The 27437-nt window shown below is 35.0% G+C and overlaps 1 protein-coding gene across 2 annotated transcripts in view; it reads right to left on the bottom strand.

The window, feature by feature from the left end:
- Positions 1 to 5249: 5249 nt before the first annotated feature.
- The window catches only part of BLOC1S5 (biogenesis of lysosomal organelles complex 1 subunit 5), a 72288-nt gene continuing 50100 nt past the window's right edge, over positions 5250 to 27437 (bottom strand). The window contains exon 5 of one of the 2 annotated variants that reach the window (XM_069103520.1): positions 5250 to 5492. In XM_069103520.1, the coding sequence (XP_068959621.1) occupies positions 5358 to 5492 (135 nt within the window). In that variant the 3' untranslated portion in view covers positions 5250 to 5357. Of the gene's footprint in view, positions 5493 to 14684; positions 18296 to 27437 lie in introns of those variants that run through there. The other variant, XM_069103519.1, reaches the window with a different exon arrangement.

The following is a 27437-nucleotide window of genomic DNA, read 5'->3' as shown; positions in this document are numbered from 1 at the left end:
GAGTCTGTGCTATTGTGGATGACTAGTACCTCTAGAGTGAGGGCTGATGAGCCCTTTTCAGGAATGCTTTCTACCTTTGGTATCCACTTGATTCACCCAACTTTCATCTGTTGCTCTAAGAAACTGTACCATGTTCAGCAACCACATCTTGGTAAAACTTTCTTGATAGTGGGGCTATACCAGGTTAAGAGTAATGGAGGGACTTCACATTCAGTGAGTTAGGGACTGCCTACCTCAAGTATGTGAAATTTTCCCTGACTGAATTAGGAGGATGTGAACATTTTGTTTCAATAGCCCAAAAAAGTGGCTAAGCAGGTGCTATAGAGCACTCAGAGTTTGGTTAGACATCTAAGATGCCAACATCATCCAATTTTTGTCTTGCCACTGGACTCTGATGACTCTGGAAGACAGAGAGAGGCTGACAACTTTGCAAAACTCGGACTCACTTAAATCCAATCTATGCTTAAGTCAAAGGGAACCATCTAACATGAAATGCTTTTGCTACTATCATTTCCAGGTGGATGTCTACCAAATCTATCTCTTGATCTGAGCCTCATTCTAGCACTTTATTTCCATTTTCTTGTAGAATATCCCCACTTCTTACTGTCATTTCCACCTCACTTAACAAAAACAAAGCAATATAATATCCTCTACTCAACCTGGATCCTATTTTCAATTATTCCATTGTTGTTAGTAGTAACATCATTCTTCCAGGCTCTTCAGACTAAAAAGCTCAAGTATTATCCACCTTTTACAGAAATGGAACTTATATAGTCTAACCTTCTACATGGTGGAGGGATTCTCTTCTAAGAATATTTGACAGATGATCAACCAACCTCTGCTCGAGGATATCTACTGATGAGGACTTCACAACTTAATGAAGTAACTTGTTTTATTATTGGGAGACTCTAGCTGTTTGGAAAACTCCTCTTTATATCAAGTGAAAACCTGTTTTGACTCTCCCCTTTCCTTTGTTCTCTATAGTCAATTTACCAACTTATCATGTTGTTTCTTTCCTATAAATTCATCTTGAACTTTTTTTTTCTTTTCATTCCTATCATCACTTTCTAGCCCAAGACATTATTATCATCTTACCCCAAGACTGCTAAAGTAGTTTCCAGATAAGCCTTTCTCCTGTTAGTCTCCCAGCTCCTGTGAACCATTTATGTTTCCCTGGAAACAACTTTCATGATGTCATTCCCCTACTACATAACCCATGATATCTCTGTTGCCTGCTGCACTGGAATTTATTCTGTTGAATTTAAAAGTATATATATTTTTTTATTTTGTTAAATATTTCAAAATTACATGTAAAAGTTTTCTTAAAAGTAATTCTTTAAAATTTTGAGTTCCAAATTTTCTCTCTCCTTGGCTCCCCCTTAAGAAAACCAGCAATTTGAGATTGATTATACGTGAGAAGTCATGCAAAAGATATTTCCATATTAGTCATGTTGCAAAAGAAAACACAAACAAAATAAAACAATAAAAATAAAGAAAGTTTAAAAAGCATGCTTCAATATGCATTCAGAGTTCATCAGTTATCTATTTGGAGGTAGACAGCAATTTTTATCATGGGTCCTTTGATCATTATCTTGATCAGAGTATCTAAGCCTTTCATGATGGATCATCCTTAGAATATTGCTACTACTGTGCACAATGTTTTCCTGGTTCTACTCACTTCACTTTGTATGAATTCATACAAGAATCTTCTCAGATTTTTCTGAAACCATCCATCACAATCATATGCCACAACTTGTTCAGCCATCCTCCAATTGGCAGGCATCCCCTTGATTTCCAATTCTTTGCCAACACAAAAATAATTTCTGCTGGATTTTAAAGATCCTCCAGAATCTAGCCTCCCCTTGACTATCCAACCTTATTTCCCATAATTTCAACATACAATCTCTATTCTGGGCTTTGATATTTCTATACTGTCTATAAGCTACTGCCATATTTTTCCACTTTGATAAAGAGATTTACTGTTATTCATGATGGTCCTTCATTTGCATAACCAGTATTTGATAGAAAAGAACTAAAATGGAGAGTAATTTAATGGTTACAACACCTACTAGAATGATCAGTAGCTTTTATTCTAAGTGCTATGTATTTATTCCTGGATCACAGATATTTGATATGTGATTGTTAGATATAATTCTAGCTTGAGAGAATACCTATCTTAGAGACAGAGAGCAGAAACGTCACCCAGTCACAATGATTCTAGATCCTGCATACCCCTCTCTAGCCTAGCTGTATTCAGTGTAGGCACTGAGCTCCTCTTACTCTCTAATGGTGGAAGCTGCAGTCTCCTTTGGAGATTGGGTGGACCAGATCAGATATCTGTCTATGCCACATGAAAATCTGAGATATAATTATATCACATGTCCCAACCAAATATACTTTACAACCTAGGATTCTTTTATTAAATATAGGCATCATCTACACAGAATCATAAAGATTAAATATTATCTAACAGGAGTAACCTGAAAGTTTCCAAACATATAGCTGTTCGGCATTAAAAATATCTGACATCTTGAGAACTGGTCCCATTTTCCATCAGGATATTGGAAGAATACAACTTGACACTTACTCAAATGATTTATTTTGTGAACCAAGTTGACTAAATTCAGAAAGCTAGTCAGGAAATGAGCCTCTGAAGATTAAAGGCCTGCCATATATACACACACACACACACACACACACACACACACACATACACACACACATACATATGGGTGTATATATATATGTGTGTGTGTATATGTATATGTGTATGTACATACACACACACACACACACACATATATATATACACACACACACATATAAACTGTATCCTAAATTCCAGAAAACTCTGAATAGCAGCTGGTAATGAAGTAGTGTGGTGTAGTAGATAGACTGAAAGACCTGGAGTCAGGAAAATGTGGGTTAATATTCTCATCTCAAACACTTATTAGATATATGACCATGGGCAAGTCATTAAAACTCTCTGGGCCTCAGTTTCTTCATGGGTAAAATGAGGTAGAATAGATCACCTCCAAAAGTCCCTTCTTGCTCTAAATCTAAGATTCTTTGAGTCAGGAAAACTGGGTTTGAATCCTTTGTTAGCAACTTAATATGTGAAATAATGTGGGTAATTCATTGGCTATCTTGCAGCATCAGTTTTCTCAACTGTAAAATGTGGACAAAATTTTTTTAAATGGGGTAAAAACGTTGGCACTACCGTTTCACAGGGTTTTTATGGGGAAAACATTCTGCTAATCTCAAAGTATTATGTTAATATGAGCTATTAATAATAATAATGTCAATGACTATGGTTGTCAGATGGCAAAGTAGTTGGTTTCTGTTAGTAGCTATTTGTTCACATGAAGAATAAAGACATGCTATGGATCAAAGTGTTTTCTTTATCTCTAATTATTGATGGATATGTTTTTGTTCAAACAATCAGCAAGCATTAATTAAATGCTTACTATATGCCAGGTGCTATGTTGATCACTAGGGATAAAAAATTAAAGAGTCCTAACTTGGTGAGGTTGATGAGCCTACAGAGGTCATCTCATGGAACATGCTCAGAATTGCCATTCCTGGTTCTGGCTGACCATGTGGGAGTTGAGGGAGCTACCTCCAGATGTGTGTGATTCAGAGCTTAACAAGGTGATAGAAGCTCTTTATTGGATGAAGAGTTAGAAGAACCAATGACTTTGTGGACGTATGAAAGGGAATGACCACCTTCTTAGCCTCATTTTTCCTTTATATTTAAAAATTGTGTCAGGATTCTTTTGAGCTACTTATCAAGAGGGGAGTAGGGGAAAGGGTGATTTGTTCTAACTCCGGCATGGCTTTCATGCAGCCATGAGAACATGACATCTAAAGTACATGCCTTGCCAAGGCAAGCCTGAGCCTGGATGTAGGCTGCCTCTTTTTGTGTTTGGTCTTTACCGATCTTAGGTGAACAAATACTTATCTTGAAATAGATTTGCCCAGGTATGGAGATGACCTTGTGAGTTTGAGAAGTCCAGAGGCTCTGGGTCCTACTGGGATACAGTCTAGATGGTCTCCTATCAACAAGAGATTGGCTCAAGCCTGATTGTTTTATCAGTAGATATGTACACAGTAGTTTGGACAGTGAAGAAAGAAGTTGAATGTAAAATGCCTAATTAGCAGTTAGAAAAACTGTTTTATGCTCTGATGAGGCCTAAGTATCTGTCTCACAGAAGATTGCATGAATAGTTACAAGTTACTGAATTTTTTCTTAGGGTGGTCTGTGAATGCTTAATTTGAGTCTTTTATGTTTATTGCTTCTTTTGTGTGTAGGAGTTATCTGTCCCATAATTAATTAATATTATATGCTGAGTACTAGTTTCCTCTTCCTTTTAGGGGAAATCCTAGACATCAACTAACCTGAACTATAAGTAAAATCATTCCTGTGGTCCCAGAGTTGGGCTTTAATAACTAAAGTCTGAGAACAGACTGTCTAGTTCCCTCTCATTTGAATCTAGGGTACCCAACTAAATCAATCCAAATTGCATGTCTGGGGCCAGAAAAGGACATAGGTACTCTAGTTCTGTGTGAGTCTAGCAGCAATTTCTCAAAATTAGATGGTTATATAAAAGACACATACAAAGCAGAGACAATATAATGTACCTCCATAGATAGGAAGGTACTAGTAGCTGAATAACCAGGAAAGGATGACTGCATAAAATGACCCTTGAACTGAGTCTTGAAGGAAACAAGGGACTGCAAGAAATACAGGTTAAGGAGAAGACTCCCTAGGCATGGAGGACAGTTGTGTGAGGAGCAGCAAGTAGCCAATATGGCTGGATGGTGGAGACATGAAAGTGTGGAAGAAGCCTGGAGACAGGAAGGAGCCAGGTTGTGAAGAGCTTTAAGGGCCAGAGGAGCTTATATTTGATTCTAGAGGTAATAGGAACCCAATGAAGTTTACTGAGTGGGAAAGCAAAATACATGTTTTGCTGTCATAAATTACTCATTTAAGAATCATTCAAATGTAAATGAATTGCTTTAACATTGTCAATGCTTAAGTAAAAGTCCCATAGTCCTCTTGCAAAAAGCTAGATAAGCTTAAGATCAAGAAACAAGTTCATTTCAAGATGTGACTTTTGCAGGGAATTCTTGGAAGGGCTCCTTGAAGTGGATAAAGAAAGAACGTGAGGCTATCATCGTACAAAGGAGGATATAAAGGTAGCACACAGTTCCTGAAATGAAGAAAAACACTTGGCCACAGACAGAACCTTTCTCAATAATGCCAAATGGCTCAGTAATTTATTGCCTCTGGTTATTGGATTCCAGTGAAGGAAGCTGAAATGTCATACCTTCATTCACAACACCGTCTCGTGGAATTATTTTTTCCGGATTCTTGGGGAAGTTAAACTATTTGAGAAGAATATCAGGAACTGTTGTTTCAGCCTGTTTTGTGAGTAGATAATTGCCTTCCAACTCCATTCTTTCAGGAAATGGTGTGTACTGCATTGTTCCTAGATGGGGGCAGCAATGTGCTTTTAGCAAGGTCCATACATGTGTTAGTTAAAAAAACAAAAACATGCAGTCCAAATCACTACTCTGTACCCAGACTTTTTGAATTTGGTCTAGATAAGAAACTGGCCCCAGACAACCTGTCCACATACCAATAGCATTCTTTAGAGGGATCGTAAGCAAAGCTAGTTTTCAGGAATGAAAATTTTAGCACAAAATCCATTATGATGAAAATAGTCCAGCAGATCCATTGAATAAACAAGACTTTTCTAATTTGTGCTGAATTGAAGACCAACAGTAGTAGCCTGAAGTGGTAGGCTTGGGAGTCAGTCCACCTGGGTTCTAATATGAGCTCTATCCCTACTCACTTGTATGACTTTGGGGAAATTGCTTAACTTCTCTAGATCTTGATTTCTTCATCTGTAAAATGAAAACTTTTCTCTAAATGATCTCTAAGGTTCCTTTCCAGATGTAACATTCTATGAACTAGAAATAAAACATATTTATCCTTAGAAGTACCTTTGACAACATGGAATATGTTAGGCCATTTTCCTGAAATATGACATCATTTGTGGTACCAGCTGTATGGGTGTGTCATGTAAAGATTTACAAAACTTGACTCCTTAAGTTTAAAAGCAATAGAAAATAACATAATCCAGCTAAATGCTGCAAAGGGAATTGGCCGTGCAAAATTTCAGTAGCTCAAAAACTTTGGGCCATCATTTTAGAGAATCAGGGGATTGTGAAAGCCCAGTTTTGAAGTGTCAAATTAAGAAAGAATCAAATATAGATGTTATATGCATAATGGTACAGTATAGAGTCAAGGCAGCTGGTGGTTCAGGAATTCCACTGAATGTGTTATGGAGCAGGCAGTGAGTAGGTATAGTGAAAAGAGTACTGTACATAAGAGGAAGAAGAAACCTGGATTGGAAACCTGTTGACAAATTCCCCATCAGGATTAGGTTTGATGAATTTTATAGAACTATTTAGAAAAATTTAGTAGATGGAGACACTGCCATACTGGTTGCTGCTGCTCTGCTATCTTGACTTTGCCTCCCTATAACATTCATTATAGAAATGTTTTCTCTAACTGATTATAAAATACTGATAGAAGTGTATTATTGTTATATTTGCATATATGGAATTTTAGGTCATACATTTGATTATTTGTTGATATAATCATGTGTATAAAATTACTGTCATGAATGTTTATACCTATATATGTATATATTATTTTTAAATGAGAAAAAATTTATTTTTCTCAAATATGAAACATGCTAATTATATAAAATATTTGAAATTTGTTAGTTATATGATGTTTGCAATCCATCAATTAATAGGCAATAAGCATTTACTAAGTGCCTACTATATGCCAGATACTAGGCTATTAGGTGCTGGGGTTACAAAGAAAAGCAATAAATAGAATCTGTTCTCAATGGGCTCAGTCTGTCTACTGTGGGAGATAACATACAAATGACTATGAACAAAAAAGACATCTGCAGGATAAACTGAAGATAGTCTCAGAGAGAAGACACCAAAAGTAAGGAAAATTGGAAAAGTTTTCTTGTGGAATGTGGGACTTTGTCACTGTTGTTTGTCCTTCATTCTTGAAGAGGATCGTGACATCAAGGAGGTGATGCCATGCCTTGCAATTGAATTTGATCTGAGTGAGGGAGGGCTGTGCAAAGTCACTAGCCTCACTTTCTCTTCCAAAGCCATCTGGGTCCAGTGGTGAAATACACATCAGGACACCTAGAGATGGCCCTGGATGCAGTGGGAGCAGGACTTCTAGGTGAGACTTGATGGAAGGCAGGGAAGCCAGGAAGCTGAGATGAGAAGGGAGTTGCAGGCATGGAAAGCAATCAGTGAGCATTTCCAGAGTCAGGAGATGGACTGTCTTGCTGTAAGGAACAGCAAGAAAGTCAGTGACACTGGATATTAGGGTATGCAGAAGGGAGTAAGGCATAAGAAAATTGAAAATGTAGGAGACTAAGCTATCAATGGCTTAAAATGCCAAACATTTTTTATTCAATCCTGAAGGTAATAGATGGCCATTGGAGTTTACTTAATGGGAATGGGGGTAGGGGTAACATAATCAGACCTACACTTCAGGATCTATCTTATCTTGAAATTTTAATTTGAAAAAGGCTAAAAATTTTGAGGAAGGAAGAAGAGAAGGCATGTACTTTAAAGTTTAAAGTTTAAAGCTCTGTTGCTAAGTTCTGCTTTGAATTGTAGGAGTTACTGCTACTCAGAGTTGCTATTTGTCATTTTCAAAATTTAGCAGGTTTAATTGTGGATTGTGATATAGTTATAATTTATTCCTTTGTTTTAATTTATGAATATCTGATATTTCTTCTGTCTTATTAAGAAGTAAATGTTTAAGATCTAAATGTGTCATTACTGTGAGTGGCTGTTGTGTAAATAGAAATGCATACACCGGAGTTCAAGAGCTGGAATGGTCAGTAAGGGAGGCCTATTTCCTGTTAACAGGTTCTCACAAGGACTCAGAGAAAATCTGAGTGTAATGGCAATGATGATCCTCTCTGGGAAACTATAGCTGTCGCTCTGAGAACAGTATAGAGTTAGTGGGCCAATCCAGCAATAAATAGGTGTTGAAGCACTTAGAGGGGAAAAATGGGAGGTACTACATGTGGGAGTGGTCAATTCATGCACCAGTTACACATATAGTCTATATATACTTATACACATATATGTTGTCTTCCCTGATAGAAGTCCTTTGAGGACAGAAACTGTTTCTCTTTGACCTTTGTATCTCTTGTGCTTGGCATAGTGCCTGGCACATGCTTGTTGATTATCAATATTATTCTTAAAATGTGGTACTTAGAACTGAATACAATAATCTGGATACAGTAGGTCTGGTATGACAGGATCATGACCTCCCTAGTCCTGGATTAATGCAAACTCGGGTCACGTTATTTTGGGGGCTGCCATAGCTCACTATTAACTCATATTCATCCTGCTCAGATCTCTTTTTCTGATGAACTGATGTCTAGTTGTACCTGCCAAGTCCATACAACATTTTGCAAATTCAAACTGAATTTACTTATACATGCATAATATAATACATAACACATATATAATTGGTATACATAAAACTGATCACAGGCAATACCAACCACAATTCAACTAGCATTTAAAAAAAATTAACTTACTTCATATGATAAAAAGATAATGATTTAAGAAGTGTCTTTTATGAACATTGACTTGGGCAACCATAAAATATTTTAAGGGCATAATATTCTGGGACCACCTTGAAATTTATTAATGAGTGTACTTAGGCTATGAGGACATAGACAACTGCTTTGGCAGAACATTTCCTTGGTTCCTGAAGAAAGCCTGAGAGATAGATATACAACATTTGGATAATGTTAATCATGTTGACTGTTAATATAACATCGGTGATTTATACAGCATTGCTCATTTTTCACTTTTCATACTGAGGAAAAGAGAAATAGTAAGTGAAAGTGGCAAGTTTCCAACAGAATCATGGAATCTTAAAAGGGACCTTCAAAGTAATATAGTCCAACTTCCAATAGCAATCAATCATCAAATCAAAAATTTATGTTCCAAGAACTATGCTAAGATCTAAGGATACAAAGACAAAACGTCCTGGATCTCAAGAAATCTATATTTTATTGGGGAAGATGTATATGTATATAATTGTGTATAAATTAATTTTAAAAAGATTCAATCGTTTATTAAATCTTATTAAAGATTTATCTTTAAAAAGATAAAAAGCCGTTTGGGTTTATGAAGCACATTCTCCACAACAACCCTGTCAGTAAACAGTCTAAATATTATCTCCATTCTACATATAGGGCATTGAAGATCAGATAGATTTTGGTAATAAAACTTAGTGCCAGAGTCTGGAATAAATCCAAATCTTGCAACTTTAAGTCCATAGCACTTTCTATATGTGCTGGGTTCTAAACTTTCCCAAGAGATATTTATTCTCATTGGCTAAATCAGTTCAATGACATATATATATATATATATATATATATATACACACACATATATATATATATATGTGTGTGTGTGTGTGTGTATACACACATATGTATATATAATATATATTCTTTTCATAATTATGAGTGAATTTAAAAAAATAAGACAGTTTTAACTTAACTTTTTTTATTATTTTCATTCTGATCTTAAGTACACAAAAATAAGCATTTCCATATACACAGCAGAAAACAAAAAGGATTGTATAGCAAACAATGGGATTCCATTTGATACTACTGGGTTTTCAAAATATATATATATATGTATATATATATATATATATATAATAAATTATACGTAGTACTTTTAAGATTGTCCTGCTCCTCTGTGATTCTGAACTTCCTTTTCTCTTTCATACATTTTACAAATGTGTTCTCTCTCTCCCTCCCTTCCTCCATCTCTCTCTCTCTCTCATTATTATTATTATTGCTAACCCTTTAACACTTCCCCTCACCTCCCAATTAAAAACCAAGAGAGAAAAAAAAAACTTTAAGTAAATAAGCATAGTAAGAAAAATGAATTCACATGGTTGCCATGACCAAAAACTGCATGTCTTTTTTGGTACCTCTCTGTCAGGGGATAAGTAGCATGTTTCATTACAGGTCTTCAGGAGGCATAGCTGGTCATTGCTCTGGTCAGACAAGTCTTTCAAAGTTGCTTTTCTTTACAGTGTTGTGCTCATATGAATTATTTTTCTTAGTTCTACTCACTTTACTCTGCATCCACTTATACTACTGAGGATTCTCTGAAATGGTCTCTTTCATTATTTCATATAGCACAATAATATTCCATTACATTCATGTACCTACATTTATTCAGTCATTCTCCAAATGATGACTACTCCCCTTGAATTCCAGTTCCATTTTTTTTTGTTTCTTTTTAATGCCTCCCCACCTCAATATCAGGAAGTTTCTTTAGCTTGAAACTATTCCTTCCCTAGTATTAACCTCCACCTATACCCTCCACTCCCTAGCCCCACTCATTTCCATCTTGAGTTTTATGTATTTCTATACCATACTCCACATGTGTATGTGTCCATGTCTGTGTTCAACACTCTACTGGCCCTTTCAGATAACAATGAAGTTTATCTGATATCCAGTCCCTCTACTTCCTTCTGTTTGTATACATTTCTCATGAATCACAATTATGACATGTTCGATTTCCTTCTTTTCTATACCAGTATATTCTTTTTACCCTTCATTCTCTTTCTCTTCCTAAACCCCTCCCCCCCCCCAAACAGAATCAGTGCACCACAGGACCTCTATTTTTTCTTTTCTTAACTCTCAATACTTTTTGAAGATATTAAGATTATGAAAGGACAATTGTTTCTTTTCCCTATTAGAATGTTACCAGTGCATCATTAGTAATCACCTTCAAATTTCTCAAATAAATTTACCTTTCTAAGTTTCTCTTGATTCTTGTATTTGATTTCAAAATTCTTATTCTGGCATTGGTCTTTTCATCAGAAATACTTGAAATCTTCTATTCCATTAAAGATACATTTTTTCCCTTGTTAGATTATAGTCATTTTTCAGGATAAGTTATTCTTGATTGTAAGGCTATCTGCCTTCTGGAATATATTTTAAGATCTCTCATTTGAAGTAGAAGTTTTAGTTATGTATTCCTATTAAGCATTCATAATTCTTTTCTGAATGTTTGCATAATTTTTTTCTAGAGGCAGCTATGAGGAACAGTGGATAGAGCACTGGACTTTAAGTCAGGAAGACTTGAATTCAAATCACACCTCAGACAACTTTATCTCACTCTCTGCCTCAGTTTCTTCAACTATAAAATGGGGTCATGAGAGTACCGACCTCACGGGGTTCTTGTGAAGATCAGAAGAGATATTCATAAACTTAGCACAGTGCTGGGATACATAGTAGGCACTTAATAATGCTTATTCCCTTCCTTTGTCCCTTTCTTTTAAGTGGATGCTCTGGATTTTGACTATGAAATTCCTGAGACATTTCCTTTTGGAGTTTGAGGAGATGATTGGTGGATTCTGCCTTTACTTCACCCTCTTGTTCTTTTTTTTTTTTTTTTTTTTTTTTTTTTTTTTTTTTGGGGCTTTTTGGAGGACAATTGGGGTTAAGCAACTTGCCCAAGGTTACATGACTAGATTTTTGCATGTATGTATTCAGTGTCTGAGGTCGGATTTGAACTCAGGTCCTCCTGACTCCAGGGTCGGTGCTTTACTCACTGTGCCACCTAGCCGCCCCCGTCACCTTCTCATTCTAAGAGATTTGGGTAGCTTCCTTTTGATTTCTTAAAATACAGTGTCCAGGCTTTTTTTTCTTTTTAAAGTTACAGTTTTCAAGCAATCTAATGACTTTTAAAATCATCTCTTTACCTATTTTCATTCAGTTGTTTTTGATATCAAGTATCTTACATTTTCTTATATTCTTCTGATTTTGTTCTAATATTTTTTTCTTTCTCTTAGAATTCTGGTTTGGTTTGATCCATTCTAATTTTCAAGGAGTCTGCTGAGTAAGATTTCCCACCATCTCTTCCATTTATTCTCCTTCCTATTCTTTTTTAAAGAGCTTTTAGTCATTGCTATCTGTTGCTTTATTTTTTCTAGGTATTCCCATGCAGTCCTCATGGGAAAGTCCATTTTTTTTTGTTTGAATCTCTTCTTTGTTAACATTATCCCCCACATCCAGTATACTCCCTTCCTTCTCTCTACCAATCTGAGTTCTACTGATAGTTTAAGTTCATCTTTGGCTAAAACTCATTCTCAGTAGCATCTCTCACTTAATCACATACTGCTTTGTGCCAGATACTAGACTAGAAGTTCTTTAAGGATCATTTTTATCTAATCTTTCCATCTCTTGACACACCTGGTATAGTGTTCTCTGCACAAAGAAGGTAGTTTATAAGTGTTGATTTTCCCTAGACTATAGACTTCTTGAAGTCAAGTACCATGTCAAGATACAATAAACAACAGTTTCTCAGTACAGTAAAATTCTATAATCATATAATAAGTTTATTTTTCTTCCTGTCTGTGACTAAGAAGCTAAGTCTTAGGAAAATGCTTGAGGCACACAAAGGTTAAGTGATTTGCTTAGGATCATTCATCTGAGGAGGTGGTCCATTTATTTGGAAGCTGGTAATGGCAGAGTGGATAGAGCACGCGGCCTGGAGTAAGGAAAACCTTCAAATCAAGCCTCAGACACTTCCTAGCTGTATGACCTTGGGAAAATCACTTAATCTCTGACTGTTTGACACAACAGATCCACTGGAGAAAGAAATGGGAAACCATTCCAATATTTTTGCCAAGAAAACTCCCAATGAGGTCATGAAGGATTGGTCATAACTGAAGTGACTGAACAAGAAAAATTTACCTGAAGTTTGATTTGATTCAGATCTTCCTGATTCAAACCCAATATATTATCCACCGTGCTCTGTTGCCTGTATATTTATTAATGTAAGTTGACTTAATACAAAATTAGTAAAGAGTTTAGCATGGTTATACATAGAAACAAAATTTTAAATATATTTAAAAATATATCTAGTGCCAGTACAAAAAGTGTAATAACTAATGTTTAGCAACCTTTCCATGTTATATATCTTGCTAGAAAATATTTGGACATATTTAACTTCCTAGGAAACAAGGACAACTTTAAACATAATTACTAAACAACTTCTAAAAAATGTAATGTATTACTAGATTTGACCTTTTTCTTGTCCAAAAGTTGGTATTTTAATTTATTTTTATGTTTAGTAAAATCATAAATTTCCTAACATTTTCACTGTGTGGTCATAGATATATTGGAGAAATGGGGGAAAAATTTGTTAATACAGTGACACCTGCTGGTTTTAGCTGTACATTTTCTAATTCCAAGTTAAAAGTAAACTTTTAAACCTTAAAAGCTTACTTACGGAAGATTAAATTACATTAGCTTATTTGTAAATAATTTTATTAAACATATGGTACACAATAGAGGAAACTTTTTTTTCTTATGTAACAATGATCTTTTGGCAGAGAATAAATTTGCATTTAATGTTAGATAAATACCTAATTATCTGTTTGTTTTTTCAAGGAAAATAACTACACTGAATCCAAGAAAAAAGTCAGGACATATGTCATTCTTTGCACTACACTAACAAGTATAGCTAATGCCATAAAAATGAACAGGAACTATCATAACTGAAAATTTTGTGATCCTGCATTTTTCAACATAATATACCATCTACCTAATTATATATTATCAAACTCACTCAAAGTCACAGCTATCACTCAGAACTGCTGAAACATCTGCCTTGAGGGCTGAAATTTTCCAAGTCTGGTCTCAACTTAAAGGTGAAATTTTCCTGGAAAATTTAAGAGCAAATATGCTCACTTATTTTGAGGAGAGATGGTGGAAAACATGTACCCCACACTATTTTCCACTTTAAAAATGTATTAAATTATTTTTAAAGTCCAGATTACTCCATAATAGCTGAATTTCAGACACTACCTTTTTCCGTGTGTATAGTCTGAGAAAGTTTCTGTAAATGAAAAAATTATGTAACTGGGAAAAGAACACTCTGCTTTGATAAATTTTCACTATGCAATTTCAATAATATTCACTCACAGAATCTGAAGCATTATTTGAGAGCTACACCATACTTGTAGTTTCTTGATGATTTACTAAATTAGTGGACAACAATGTCTCCCTCCTTTCTACCCCATTTTACTCTTTTTGAAAAAGAACCAAATAGGAAGGACTTTAATTTTTATATTTACTTACCTAAATACACTAAAGTTTATGATTTAGACTACTATGCTTTTACTCTATCTTTAGAAATAAACTAACTTGGAATTAATTTGCTTTCATCAATAAGTCTATGACTTACTAATGTTTAGTTTTCTTTCAACATTATCCAAAACATTTACTGAATACTCATTGCATGCATAGCTCATTTATAAAAAACCGTTCCAAAAACTGAATGGAAAATACCAAGTTTGAAATCAAGATAAATGCACATTAGCTAAATGTATTTTCAAGATGAACTGCAAAGTCTTTTTCTATGGTCAGGCTTACTTTTTCAGAACCAATTTTTCTTTTGGACAGTAAAACATAATAGCAAAGAAAGGAAGAGGACTTTCCTATTCCTTTAAAACCTAAAATCCATTTTTGGCAGTGGTGGGGCAAGATGAGAAAACACAGCTTTACAGATCATAAAAGAAAATGACAATTTTATTTTTGATAGAAATACATCGCCTTATAAAATCGGTATGTATTTTTCCATTATTTATGGAACACATTTAACACTTTTGTGTCTTTGGAATAGTTTTAAAGGATCTTCCCTTATGAAGTGAACTTTTTATTCTATGCAAAAATGTACATATAATTTTGCAGATGTGCTAGTTGTGTCATTAAAAACAGCATGGTATTTAGTAGCTGTGGAAGAAAAGGAATATATACAGTGGAAGTGTATTAATGAATGCAGCTTCCATTTCCTAATTCAACAATGACACATTTATAACCTTTGATTACAACTACTAAATAGTTCAATGACTACTTTTTTACAATGGGAATAATACTTGCTAAATGCTTCAATTCATAATAATGCTGTTGAAAAATCATGACATTTGCAAAATTCTTCTGAAGAACTCAGCAAAGCATCAGATAAATATGCATTATAATGGTTCCCAAATTTTTTGACTGAAGACAACTTAAATTCATTTTAAAATATTTTACTTGCACCTTTCCTCCTGAGACAAAAATAAACAGCCCCAGCCCTAAGTGTCTAGGGCAGTATTACTGGCACAAGCTCAAACACTCTTAAAATGCTTTAGTGGGTAGATGGAGATTTTCTCACATGCAAAATTTGTGTCCTTCTAGAAGCAAAGGGGAGAATTCCCTTTGGTACTTATGATACCCAAGTGTTTCACAGCACTTTGGTTCATAACTACTAATAAAGAAGTTATATATTCATATTATATCCTGCCTCTGTCATTTGCTAGTTGGATAAGTCAATCTTTCTGGCCTCAGTTTCCTCATCTGCAAATAATGCAGTTGCACTAGATAGGGTCTAAGGTCTCCTCTAATTCTAAATCTATGATCTTTGATCCATATGACATGTGACATTGCCACAAACCACAACAAGAACTCAAAGAAATTGGGAAAAAGTCCAGAATTGTAAAGCATATGGGCAGGAAGAATACAATGTTGCCCTTTTCTGCTTCCCCTTCACCTGCTTACAAATAGCAATAAAACTAGAAGCAATTTGTTGTGTAATACATAAGGCAATATCAATGACAAGAAGGCATTACTATTTAATGAGGCCTTTGAGAGATATATATATATATATATGTATATAGTTAGTAGCATAGCAGTTATGTTTTAAGACGGAAAAGGTAATTCTACAGTAGATTTTATTAAATCTTCATTTTGTTTACTACAAGAAATACATCAAAATTATGTTTTTATATAGTAACTCATGTCTTTATCTTTGACAAATTGGAAACAAATTACTGGAACTTTTTATTGTTATCATCCTGACACTTGTCTATGGTATATAGACCAAAAGTGATTTGGTCATTCTGGGCAATAGAAGGGATAGTGTCCACTACTAGGAAATCATCTTCCAGCATTGAACTCTAGTGAAAAAGAGATACTATAAGACACTTAACACCACACTAACTGTGTGACCTTGGGCAAGTCACTTAACCCCAATTGCCCTACCTTGTCCCCTCCAAAAAGCAAAAAAAAAAAATACTATTAGGAGTTGTTACAAAGAATATATTTTCCATTTTTTTATCTTGAATGTTAATAATCCTTGTCAAATGATTTCAGATTATAAGTTTTTCTGGAGCTCTTATAAGGTAAAGTAAGCTCATTTCAACTGGGCTTCAACACAAGCAAACAGAAAAACTGGACTCCAGTCAGGCAATCATCTTTTTAAATTGTTCCTGATGAAGCACATAGACCTAATTTTTTTTGGTTACAGTACCCACTCATTGTTGAATGTGCTTATATGTAAAGACATTCTAGAAGTTATCTTCCATTAAAAAAAGAATTTTTATTTAAGGCTTTCCTTACTTCTCCTGTGTGGGATATTTTAGAACTATGGTTTTTTTTTTTCCATCCACTAAAGAGAATTAACAAAATTCCAACATGCCTTACTGTCGGCAAGGACTCTTTTTACTCCATGTACCACAGGATGATTGATGAACCTGTCAGGCTTACGGTAGCGGACAGAGAAAGTTGGCTGGAGTTCAGTGTTATTGAAAGAAATCTCAAATACTTATTCTGTCTCCTCTACTAACTTTAATCACATTTTCAACATGCTGCCAAGAATGGAGCTTTGACACTAAGCCATAAATTTACACAGGCAACCATTGTCGATTTTATGTAGTCACAACACTGAGATAACAAGAGCTGAATATTTTCTTCATGTTCCCTTCTTCACTGCATAGCAGTTATAAAACAATTTGAAATATTTATCCATGTTTTAGGATTCATTTGCAACATATTTTTTTTGTTACTATTGCATTTGATTTCTTCTTGATTTACAAAGACTAAATAAAGAAATACAACTTACATTCTCCAGGTAGGATTGTTAAATGCATATTTTAAAGATCACAGTGATGACAGCATTTTATGCCATAATACATTTGCTTATAAGAACACACATTGTCACTAAAAACATCTTGATATCTAACATGGACTTTCTGCCATATGAGCCAACACTTTTGGTTCTTCCAGAGCCAGAATACATATACAGTCCCAGAGGGACTGATTACTCAAATAGTTGTAAAATGTGTGCATAACTATTCAACCTAAAAAGTTTAATCCCCTGCAAAACAGACATATAATGAGGTAAATACTATGGGTAAGATCATGGTTCTTGAAAAGGGTAAAAAGCATAACCCAAATTTTTGGTGAGCTCTTCCTTAAACAAATTTTCAAAGTTCAAAATCTTACATGGTAAAAGGCCACTAGTCTTCATAAGAGAGAATCTTGCTATCCACTGGAATATGTGGTCATGATGTGACTGCACAGTTCACACCAATATCCTAAAGTGAGCAGGTTACAGTTCAACAAAGACATTGCTGTTGCTGAAACTGTTTTGATTTTCAACTCTTTACTCCAAGCTGTTTCAAGGCTAGTAGTTTGTGAACATTACTCATGTAAGAAAAATATGCATTCCCCTCCTATAGTCTGGGGATGACTGGTATTTAGTTGCATACATTGTCTAGACAAGCATAATAATCCAATACAAACTCTCATGTATGAGAATGGATTAGATTATCTTTCAGAGCCTGAGAATTCTGCTACATTTGCCATTTTCTTATCTATTCAGTGGGCATGGATACGGCAAATTCTGATGGTCTAAGAATCGATTCATTCCATTCTTCCTCCTACTCCCCCACCTAAATAATTATACAGAGGCACTTAAACTTGGAGGCATATAGGACTCTTTTCTTTTTATAATGAACATTAAATCTGAACTCTACCAAAAGTTTTTATCTTTATTATCAACTCTTTGATATAGCATTACCACCAAAACATATTGCTAAGTTTTTAATAAAGGACAAGTTGGGCGATTTTTTTTTCTTTGGCACAGTGGAGAGAAAAGTTTTTATACAGTTGTTATTCAAGTCCTAAAACGATGAAAATTTAGCTAGATCTTTCTCCATCTCAGCATATTGTTCTTTAAGACGTTCTGTGGCTTTTTTGTGCTCTTCATCCACTGCAGCCTGCTTGCTGTGTTGCTCTTTCATGAAATCTTCCCACTGGGTTATGCGCTGTTTTTCACTAATCATTAAGTGTTGATTATTAAGCTGAGGAAAGAAAACATGGAAGTCATGCAACATTTTATAGAAATGGCTGTTTTCATATTCAGAAAAGACATACACATTTCTGTTTTAAATCAAATTACAAAAAGCAATCTAATAGTTAACTACCATAATAACAAAACATGGTTTCATTCTGATTAGAAAAGCAAATGGGGGAAAAATGCAGTATATTAGGAACAGTAGATTTGATATTCTTCTTACTATGAATAAACATGAATGTTCACATTTCTTAACTTTTTAAAGTTTATCTTTAAAAAACATAGACAAATGTGAAAATAAACATCATGAAAAAACATGTTTTTCAATGTCTGTCTTTTTCTTCTTGTATCCCTTGCAGTTACATACATTTTTGTTAATGTATCAAGCATAAAAAAAAAAAAAAACAGGTCGAAAGGACCTGGCCAATAATAAGTCATATTTATATAGCACTTGAAGGTCTATGAAATATTTTCCCTTACAACCACCTAGAGAGCTGGTAAAAAATAAATTATTGCCATTCTACAGCTGAGAAAACTAAAGATCACAACTTTAAATGGTTTCATTTTTCAAAGACTGGAGGAAGCAACAAACAGAAATATTATTTTGACTTAAATCAAGAAAGAACTAGTTGCTGAAGAAGTGATGAAAACCTCAGGAGGTACTGTCCATTCTATCTTAGGATACACAAAAGATCAGGAAAGATAAGTATAGTCTGAAGTACAGTATAGGTTTTAGGAGAAGAGATTTCAAAAGTTCAGAGAAAGGATTAAGTAGTAACTGGGTATAAAATTTCATATGGAACTTGACCCAAGGAGGGTGAGAGACTCTCAGGAATGAAATTCTGATAAGACACAAATAATTTTAGTAAGAAGGAAAAGGAGGGGTGTATGGTCTAAAGAGACTACTGTACATACACAGGGAACTAATTGATCAAATTAGGGCATGTAATTGAAGAATACAAGAGTGGCCTAGTCTTAGGAGTTTAATGCCAGGAACAGAACTAAAATAGAACAAATTGAGGCTCATAATGAAGGCAAAGAACAAAAAGGGACTTTTTTTGCCCCTTGGAAAGGATGATGACAAAGAAAAGGCAGAACTAGTTAATTCTAAATTTGCTTCAGTTTTCACCAAGTTTCCAGCTATGATAGTTTCTGAACATCATGTAGGGGCTGGTAGGAGTAATGTCATTAATTCCAGCACACTAAGAGGTAATCACATTGCTAACAAAAGTATCTTTGTACCAGAATTTTATTTAAGAGTTAAAGGTCAAAACTATTAAGAAAAATTAGAATGGATAAGGAAATGTTATCCCAATTAATACAAGACTCCAAAATGAATAAGTCAGTAAAGAGAAGTCAATGTATAATACACAGCAATTACCAAATCAGTAGGTTAATAAACATTTATCAAGTACTTAGTACATGCCAGTTACCATGCTAAGCACTAAGGATACCAAAAAAGGCCAAAACAATCTCTGCCCTCAAAGAGTTCACATTCTAATGGGGGAGAGAACATGCACAGTACTATGTACAGACAAGAAATATATCATTTTGGGCCCAAGTCTTTTGTGTACTTGGGTCTCTATTACATCCTTCCTCAAAACCCAAATGGCTTATAGTATATAACTATCAGCAATGAAAAAAACAAAAACAAAAAATGAGACAATCTTATTCAACAAGATTCTACATACCAGCAGCTAAGTCCAATCTGAGAAAATGGCTCACCTCAAAGAAATGGATCATGTGAAACTAAGACATCCCATGAAACCAGAGCAGAGACACTGGACCTCATCTCTTAAGATCCAAATGTTCTACTTAGAGACGAAAAGTTGCTGAAGGAAGGTGGAGAATGTTCACGTAATGATCATCTATATAGAGTGAACAAATGTCTTGGCAAATGCTCTCCTTGACCCTGTTCTAGTGCATCAATACCTTTACTTCCAGGTTTGCAGTCATGCTGTATTTTACTTCTCAACATGTACTACATACAGGCTGCTATGTACAAGTGGAATATAAGCTCTCTTAGGGCAGGAACTGTAGTTTGGTTCTGTATCCCCAGAATCTAGCACAGTGTCTAGTGCATTGTGGGTACTTAATAAAGGTTTGGTGAAATGAAATTAGTTCTCCACCAAGGAGAGGGATCTTGAAGAATTTTGAATTGGAAAAGAATAAACAAAAACAACCAACTGAGCTGAACTCAAGACTAAGTGAAGAAATGGTAAGATAGGCAATGAGATATTCTCAAGTATTTAGGTCAGAAGAATTAAACAACTATATTATAAGATACTAAAAGAACTGGTAGTTATGATTTCTGAAAAATCCCTCAAAATCTCTTTTAAAGATATGTAGAGATAAGAAGAGTTGCCATAGTTCTGGAGGTAGATAAATGCTCTGATTCTCAAAAAAAGGAATTCACTTTGATTCCCATCAAGATGATTATATGTATTAGAAAATGATAGTCTGATTATTTTCAAAGGGAAGAAATGACAACGTATCTGGATTTTAATAAAGCATTTGAAAAAGTATTTCGGGGGTGGCTAGGTGGCACAGTGAGTAGAGCACCAGCCCTGGAGTCAGGAGGACTTGAGTTCAAATTCGGCCTCAGATACTTAACACAAAAACTAGCCATGTGACTTTGGGCAAGTCGCTCAACCCCAATTGCCCTCCAAAAAGCAAAAAAAAAAAAAATCTCACTATATTTTTGTGGACAAGGGGGATAGACATGAGCTAGATGAAAGCACAATTATGTAAATTTAGAACTGGTTGAATAACTGGACCCAAAGAGTAGATTAATGATCTGAAAGAACTTGGAGATAGTATAGTAAAGTGGATATAGAACTGACTATAGAGTCAGAGACACTATGTTCAAATCCCACTTCTGTCATTTACTACCTGCCTGAGCCTCAATTACTTACCTTTCTTCATCTAAAAAATGAGGGGGTTCGACTAATATGTCCTCTATATGTTCCTTTCAGGTCTAAATTTATGGTCCCTATGATCCTAAGCTCTCTAGTGAAAGGTCCCCTTAGCCACGGTTCTGTTTAACAAATTTTTCTCCCCAATGGCATGGTTGGCCTGTTTATCAGATCTGCAGATAACATGAAGTTAGAAAGCATGGCAAACATATTAAAAATAGTCAAGACAGCAATATAATACAACAGGTCTCATCTAATAAGATGGAACCAGTAGGAGAGGGGAGCTTGCAGACATTGTCACATGGACCCTACAAATTTGCCTGATCCACCATTAATCCATGGCCAACATCATTACGTTCTTCAGACAGCACTGTGGATGGTGAGCTGCAGAATATAGCAACTTTGTGTTTTTGCTGACAAGGGTCTAAAAGAAAACAGAAAAGTTCACCTCTGAGCACTAAAGATAAAAAACAAAACAAAACAAAAAAAACCTGGTTACAAAGCCTGCACTGTTACAGAATTATTCCTAGCTTCACATGCCAGTGTGGTGACTTCATCGAAATGAATGAACAAAAAAGCACTTAAGTGCCAAGCACTGTGTTAAGCAAAGAGGAGGGAGAAAGGAATGAAGAGGGGGAGGGGAAAAAAAAGGGGGAGAGAGAGAATTATTTAAGGAGCTTACATTCTAATTCTACTCTAAGGAGCTTATTTAATATATTCTAATAAAACAACATATAAAGGAGTAGTCACCACATGGGGGAAGAATGTTTTGTTCTGAGAACGTGAAGAGGAGGTTAAGGGTGGAGGTGGAGGTATACCTAGATGGTGTGATGGCCTGGGACTGGGTGGATTGATGAATGGAAGGGATGTGAAACTGAAGTATGCCACAATGACACTGATAGTGATGATATCTATGTGGAGAGATTTGCTGATGAAAACTTCATCCTGAAGCAAACTGGTCATGGTAATTTGTCAATAGCAAATGCTGAACCCAATACAAATAGCTTCCAATTATCTATGGGACTAAGACTGACAATTTCTATCCTGTACATGTGAAAGTGATGTGTTGTTATAGATGTTAGAGGTGACATGGAATAGATAACCTCTGATATTCCATCTTACATTCAGATTGTGTGATTACATAGTTGACTAGTCACAACGCAAAAACATGTCATAGCTGAGATTTGGACTCGGGTTTTTGGTCCAAGTCTAGCATTTTTCCCACTCTACCATGCTTCTTCTTCATCACAGACTAAACAATAAATAAAAGATTTAAGAAAATATTTTTGATTACATCATGGTGGATTTTAAAGACTCACAAATTATGAGAATTAGAAGAGACCATGAGAGATTATTCTAGTTCCAAGTTGTAAGGGGTAAATGTATTAAATATACAGGTCTGTTCTCCTTTTGATGTGTTCCAAGTATAGAAAATATACTTTTGCTTCAAGGAATTTAGCTGACCTAGGAAGATGTGTATGAACATAAGGGAATCAGGTCTAAAATCTTTAAACCATTAAGTTATCCTTCAAGGATGTCAGGTGGAATCAAACAATGATCATAAGGAAGAAGAATGGGATTGTTGCTACCCCTCATTACCCAACTTCCAGCCAATCATGTTGTTCCCTGCACCTCAGCTCTACAACCAATCATGGTACTCTCAACCCTATGATATCACTTACACTGTTCTGCTTTTTGTTCTATATAGACTCCCAAAAACCTACAAAAGAGGAGTTGTGTATCTGCTAGGGATCTTTAGTATAAACAGAGGAAAACTACTGACTCTTTTATTGGCAGGCAGCATGCTGAATGTTATCTTATGTGGAAAATTGCCTCAGTTTACCTTGTTGAATTTTACCTGTGATATGACCAAAAAAAAATCACTAAAATAGGGACACATAACATTTACCTCTTCTCTTTTAGTTTACAAATGGTGCCTGCCATCCTAACACAAAAGGAAATTACATTAGTTTGTCCTAATTTGTTTTTCACATATTAATGTTACTTACTTTATGCTAATACTCTAAGTTGTTAATAATTTACTGGTTCTATTCTAGTACTTTTCCATAAATGAATGGAATTGCCATTCTATAAAAGGTCAAAGAAAGCATACATGAGTTACATTAAATAACATGGGAACAAAAAATGAAGCTACTTTTTACTTAGTATGAGAAAAGAAAATGCTCCATTTTGAAATCTTTCAGTAAAATGTGTGAACAATGGTAACTAACGTTAACTAACATCTTCATTGTACAGAATGTGTTAAAGTTAAGAAACAAAAAGTTTAAGAGAAATTTATAAAATAACACAGCACAAGTGGACTTAAAATGCATGATACTGCACATAAACAAAAGGAAAACTCACCAGATCAGAAAACAATTGCAGTGACCACAATCTAATGCTAAGAATTCCACATCAGTAACACATTTCTACTCAAAAGGATCTTTGATCTTACTGACATAGGTATTTCCTCCAACAATACAGATCATGACACAACTATGTCTGAGCATCCTGTGTGACTTTTGTCCAAGTCCTCCAAAAGGTTCATTGAGGACTGAGGGTGGGAGATAACAGGAGGGAGTACCCTACCCCAAACTGAGAGGCTTTCTCAATTTCTCTTGTCATTGCAAAGATATCATAGAAGTATGTGGATTATCTATTAGTTATCCCTCCCTCTTATAGTAGACCTGCTCACTATATTTTTTTTACTCTTATATCATTCCTCTTTTATAATTTCTCATTTGTAATATGCTACAGCCTGTTCGTTTCTATCATTCACTTTTCCATTGCCTTTTCAAAATTTGTCTTTAAATTCTATAGAGAATGTAGGGTTCTACAACTCACAGTTATACAATGTCACCAAAAGATACTATTAAAAAAAAAAAGATAAACCCTTGTTCAAGGGAGAAACACAAAATAATTAAAAGAATTTTAACATTTCCTGAAGAAAAATTCAGCCTACTCTCTTCCTCTTATTCAATTCTGGGTACAACTTAATGTTTATTCAAAGACAAGTCTACTAGTGGATGAGCTCTGTAAGTTGTCCATTCAACTGCATAACATATGCTAGACAATGAGCATTCTTTACATGGTTTCTTTGTGGGGCTAGTTAGGTCAAAATCATTAGGGTGATTATAGATCTCATTTAGAAATCTCTGCAGTGTTCCAGGCTGAAAGTACTCAGCACAATGTCATTCACAAACACTGTAGGAACTAATCATCTACTAGCAATCCCTCCAGAAATCCTTATTCTGATTTGTCATCCTAGTATGGAAATGAACATCGTTTTATTCAGAAACTATGCCAGTAGTATACAAGCTACTATTGGTTCTACCAAGCTGAGAGGCTTCCAAGTATGGCCCCAATAATGGGCTCAATTTCTTGAGAAAAGGCCTAGATAAATTAAGCAGCTCATTATTAGTAGGCTAGACACTTAATGTGGAGTTTATTGGACACAATAATCCATAAAAAAATAGAAAGAAGCTCTTGCAGTGATAGTTATAGAGTAGAATAAAAGGAGGAAAAAGACTCTGAGAATCAAATAGTTTTTAGACCATTTATAAAAAATAATTTAGCAACTGGTTATTTTAAGTTATCCAATACACATAACTACTAGATGAATTAATTTGTATTAATCTTGGCATTTTTCTTGGCCAGATATCACAAAAATGTTGCAGATAAATTAAAGGGTGGCTTGTGGGTTCTCTCTGGAAAGGAAATCAGGAGTTGGTTTGATCACATATCTAAAGTCAACATGGGACATCTGGTTATCTCATATTGCAGTGCTCAGGGATAGTATTTGCAAAAAGATCACTATAGAAATAACTATAGCTAACTCAACCAAGATTTGTTACAAAGGATGAAGATGTAGAGAAATTCTACAAAGAAATCTATAGATCCTCCAAATTAAATCATAATAAATTTTGATACTTGGTGATTTCTAAACAAAGGTGGAAATAGGTAAGGGCAGTGAGAAATAGATCATAAAATAGGATCCAGGAGCAAGAAACAACAGGAGTCAGACATGTACTACACAGAAGCTTCAAATCTATACATCAAGGGTATTTTCTTCAAGAAAAGGATTAGAAGGTTCTGGATACAGCATACACCTAATAATATTAATGAAGAAGAAAAGAAAAAACCCAGAATGATGGTACTTTAACACACAGAGAATGACAATACTGATATGAGGCTCATTCCTTAATCAGCTGACCATGTACAAGAGGACCTCCAACTTGTTGATTAAAATTAATGCAAAGCCAGAAGAATAAAAATGAGAAAAATAGATGGCATTCAATTAACTACAACCTGACCCATTTAAACAAGTCTCACACACACACACACACACACACACACACACACACACACACGAAATGGAGGAAAGGTACTGGCATTCATTACGGTGATTTTATATGGACCAATGTAATTTTACAGTGAAAATCAACCAGAACAATCAACAAGGAAATCAAAAACATCTAAAAATTTTCTTAGTTAAGAAAGCCATGACTTAATTTGACAGAGATATATGGCAGCTAAGGGCAATCACTGTTGGGAACAAAGTTATTTGTGAAGTCTTATGGAGCAGGGTGGTGAAAGATTCATCTCTTAAAATAGAGCAGGATAATGATAAAACAGTTTGAAGAAATCTTGGCAAGAGACTAAGGCACTTATCCTAAGTGCCTTTAGGGATGAACCTGAGGCATGACAGATAAAAGATGGATAAAATCTACAGAGCTTTATAAGATGAACTCTTTTTTATCATTAAGGTCAATGCAATCACCACATTTGGATTTTAAAAGCCCAGTCCTGGATATACTTATTAGAAGAAGTGGAAATAGATCAGAATGAAACAAAGATGAAAAAAGCAGCTTGACCAGATCAAGAACACACAGAAAAAGTTCATGCTGGAAGTAACATAAATTTTGAGAGAATTTAGGTATCAATTCTTAAGGTATCTGAAAAACGGGTAAGATACCAAAGAAATGGAAAAAAAAAAAACTTAGACCTTATTATGACCAAAAAAATACAACTAAGAAATTATCAATGGCTTTTATCCTTATCTTGTCATCTAAATAAAAATTTTTGAGAATAATATACACACATAGAGGACATTATAGATTAAGTTATATTAGAAAGGAAATGGCAAGCTTTCATAAGTAACAGTAGAAAACATTTTTAATATCACACACTTGACTCGAATGTATATAGATTACAAGACCCCACAATAATGATTATGTGTTGATTATTTTTTAAAAAATATATTTAGGAAAACAAAATGCTTCTATAAAAGCAACAATGGCCAATAATGTGTTTTCTATACACATATGCAAAATTATATGATTCCATAAAAGGCAGAATAGGAAAAACCATGTTTGATAACCCTCTAATCATCAATATCAAGTAAAGTAGATGACATGGAATATGTTCATCAAAGTTTTTCACCACTCAAATGGAGAGGTTCTAGCATGAAATCAGTTGAGAACACAAATCTGAATCCTTTTAAATATTATTGAAGACATCTGAGTATTTTAAAGTTCAGTTATTTTCAATATTAGAAAAAGTGTGCTCAAGATGGAACAAAAATAAAGTTTAAGAATTTTCACATTTATATCAGGGACCATTTCTAGTTTTGAAATTTACAGTTTTATGTAAAATTACTATAAGAATTATGTGGAAGAATTAAGTTAGGAAATAAATTGTAGCTCACATCAAACATTACATATACAGATATACTAGGAGGGGAAGAGCCAAGATGGAAGAGTAGAAACAGGACTTCCTCGCAGCTCCTGCTTTCACCTCCTCCAATTCATGTAAAAAATGACTCTAAACAAACTTTGGAGCTACAGAACCCACAAAATGACACAGAGAAGCTAACCTTCCACTGAAGACAGCACAGCAGGCTGCCAGGAAGGGGCCTGCATAGTACTCTGGGAGCCAAGCCCAGCCCCGCAAGAGCCAGAGGTTTTAGCCTCAGGGCAGGCACAACCAGTCGCTAGCTGGAGGGACTTCAGATCACCAGCAGCTGTGGTTTCCAGAATTATCAACACATAGATGCTAAGGACAGAGGGAGAGGTCAGTGCAGTGTGGACTTTGGGAACCTGGAGTTCAGGAGTGTGGTCTGGCCTTTGTCCCCTGGAGGGAGGAGTGGCTGATGGCTGTGTGGCTGCTTCAGAGCTCCTGGCCTGCAGATTGTAGGGGGACCAAGCAACCAGTCTGAGGGGTAATCACTCTTGC

This window comes from Petaurus breviceps, unplaced genomic scaffold, assembly GCF_028583685.1.
Source record: "Petaurus breviceps papuanus isolate PSGF00001 unplaced genomic scaffold, PetGlider_PUasm1.0 582, whole genome shotgun sequence".
In the NCBI taxonomy this organism is placed as follows: domain Eukaryota; kingdom Metazoa; phylum Chordata; class Mammalia; order Diprotodontia; family Petauridae; genus Petaurus; species Petaurus breviceps.
The sequence above is the reverse complement of the archived record's forward strand: the minus strand, read 5'-3'. Positions and strand labels throughout refer to the sequence as shown.